Source organism: Phaseolus vulgaris, chromosome 7, assembly GCF_051622355.1.
Source record: "Phaseolus vulgaris cultivar YP4 chromosome 7, ASM5162235v1, whole genome shotgun sequence".
NCBI lineage: Eukaryota > Viridiplantae > Streptophyta > Magnoliopsida > Fabales > Fabaceae > Phaseolus > Phaseolus vulgaris.
The window spans coordinates 43,169,175-43,171,890 of NC_143504.1; the positions used below are offsets into that span (position 1 = coordinate 43,169,175).

The window sequence follows — 2,716 nt, forward strand, 5'->3', positions numbered from 1 at the left end:
TCAATGTGGCAAAAAATATGACGTGGCAAAGACAATTTTGTAACAATAATGATTTCAAAGCACGCCGAAGAATGCTCCTCTGAACTCTTGTCCACCACCACTGAGGACTTCTCCGGTGACGCTCATCTCCATATCATGGCTCCGTCGCCTCCTCAACGAGTTCCTCTGCGATTGAGTTGAAAGTTGTTGTTCTCATGGGTCGCGACCCCTCCTAGATCGCCAAGCGAGATCGTCATTGTCACGCTCAACCTAACGTCGCACCGGGAATAACTTCGTCGCTAACAGCAAGGACCGCGTGTGGTCGCTGTCGTGGATGATGGCACGAAACTGGTCGGCGTCGAAACAGATCCACACAACTCTCAGAACGCTAACATTTGATAATTCGACTGTCGGAAGACCCTTCGCCGCGGGATCGAAGGCGAAACTTTGAATTTGGGTCATATATTAGATCGGTTATTACTAAGAACCGATGTAATATATATTACACCGGTTGTTACTAAGAACCGATGTAATATATATAGTTCGCACTACTCATTCGCACACAATATCACTATGCTACGTCATTGCCATGTCTGCTGCGTCAAATGTGTGTTACTGGTCAGATGGTGTCAATATATTGGGACTCATACTTATCATTAAGAATATTGAAAGTAATAAAAAATAAAATAACAAAGTTTTACTTCATAAATGGAAGAAGAGAAACTATAAATACAAGAAAAATTATCTCATATAGAAAATATTAAAAGATAAATTCAATAATAGTATAAAAAATAAATATAAAAAGCTAAAAGTTTAGAAACTACTGTTTTAAAAGCCATTGAAAAAAAATCAGATTTGTTTTATTAAGATTAAATTTAAGAACGCAGTATTTTACAGATATATTTTAGGTTAATAGTTATGTTTACATGAAACTGAAAAGACATTAAATATTTTAATGTTTAGAATACTTTGATTAATTAAAAGATTATTTGATATTAAGATTTTAAAAAGATAATTGTCTCTTCACCATGTGTATTAGCAGACTCCATTAGCCAAGAGACGTACGTAACACTTAGATTTTTTTCTGACTCCAATTAGGTTTCTATATAAAGAAGTATAGGATGTGAAGTTGTTGCATAACTTGAATTGAAGAGATAGAAATAAGAGAAAAGTAGAAAAGAAAAATGGGTGCTTTCACTGAGAAGCAAGAGGCTCTGGTGAACAGCTCATGGGAAGCATTCAAGGGAAACATTCCACAATACAGTGTTGTGTTCTACACCTCGTAAGTGTTTTGTTTAAACATGTGTGTTTTGTTTGTTTGTGTTTTGGTTTGACGAAATAATATATATAAAAATAATAGGATACTGGAGAAAGCACCAGCAGCAAAGAACTTGTTTTCATTTCTTGCTAATGGAGTAGATCCCACTAATCCTAAGCTCACGGCTCATGCTGAAAGCCTTTTTGGATTGGTAAGTCTCAACCAAATCAAATTTTATGTGAATTTTTGTCATTTTTGGATGTTTCATGAATTAATAATAATATTATGATATTTTTGAAATTGTAGGTGCGTGATTCAGCTGCACAACTTCGAGCAAATGGAGCAGTGGTGGCTGATGCTGCACTTGGTTCTATCCACTCTCAAAAAGGAGTAAACGATTCTCAGTTTCTGGTAGCGTTAATGAATATTGTTTTATAGTGTTAAATTTTGAAGTTTGATATGAAATAAGAGCTAAAGCATGGGTATGTATGAATTGCAGGTGGTAAAAGAGGCTTTGCTTAAAACATTAAAGGAAGCAGTTGGAGACAAATGGACTGATGAACTCAGCACTGCTCTCGAACTAGCCTACGATGAATTGGCAGCAGCTATTAAAAAGGCATATGCTTAGGATTGCCTTTATTTCTAATGAATAAATTTGTTTGGAAAGAACTTGTTATTAAACAAGTTCCCCCATATAAATGTTTCTTAAAAATAAGTAAATTCTATTGTATTTGGGTAAATGGTCTTCATATATATTTCCATAAATTATGTTTGTGAATCATAAACTCATTTTTAAGAAAAAAGTTCATGAGAAAAACAAACAATCAAATTTATATAGTATATGTTTCAAAATTATTTTATTAAGATTAATTAAACAGGAATTTTTTATTTATCTAAATATAAATAAATAGCACTAACATATTATACAGACCATTATTGTGGTAAATAAAGTCAACCCAATATTGAAACTTATGGTTGACAAAATTAATCGAATTCATCTAATGGGTAAAGTGTGGTGATATCACTTAAGTAATTTAATGCATTAATTCGGTGAGTTAAAAATGGAATAAGATGATTGAGTTTTGGAATGAAAAAATGAATCGGGTTTGACTGCCATCACTTAGGAATGGGTTAATTTGTGAGTTTGACAATATGGATTGGCTTGTCCACTTAATCCGTCAGCTAACCCTTATTTAATTTTAGAATTTTTAAAGAGAAATATCATGTTTTATTAATTAAAATTGGTGATTGTGTTTTATATAAAACTTTATTTATATTTATTTTTTATACATCCTTTTATTCATTGAAATAATGTTGTTATTTATTTTATTTTGTTAGATATTAAATCTTTTTTTATTAGAATATATTAAAGTTTGATACAATGTTATTGCCCTTCTTTGTATTTTTATTGTCAAAAAGTGATATCAATTACTATAATCAAGTAAATAGATTCAAACACAACATAATTAAAAAAAATAA

General features: G+C 31.7%; 1 protein-coding gene across 1 annotated transcript; it reads left to right on the top strand.

The window, feature by feature from the left end:
• The first annotated feature begins 1,108 nt into the window (after positions 1-1,108).
• On the top strand, positions 1,109-1,977 carry LOC137828765 (leghemoglobin alpha). Its single transcript, XM_068635450.2, has 4 exons — positions 1,109-1,261; positions 1,340-1,448; positions 1,544-1,648; positions 1,737-1,977. Exons 1-4 carry the CDS (start codon positions 1,164-1,166, stop codon positions 1,863-1,865), a joined length of 441 nt encoding a protein of 146 aa, XP_068491551.1. The 5' UTR covers positions 1,109-1,163; the 3' UTR covers positions 1,866-1,977.
• The last annotated feature ends 739 nt before the right edge of the window (positions 1,978-2,716 follow it).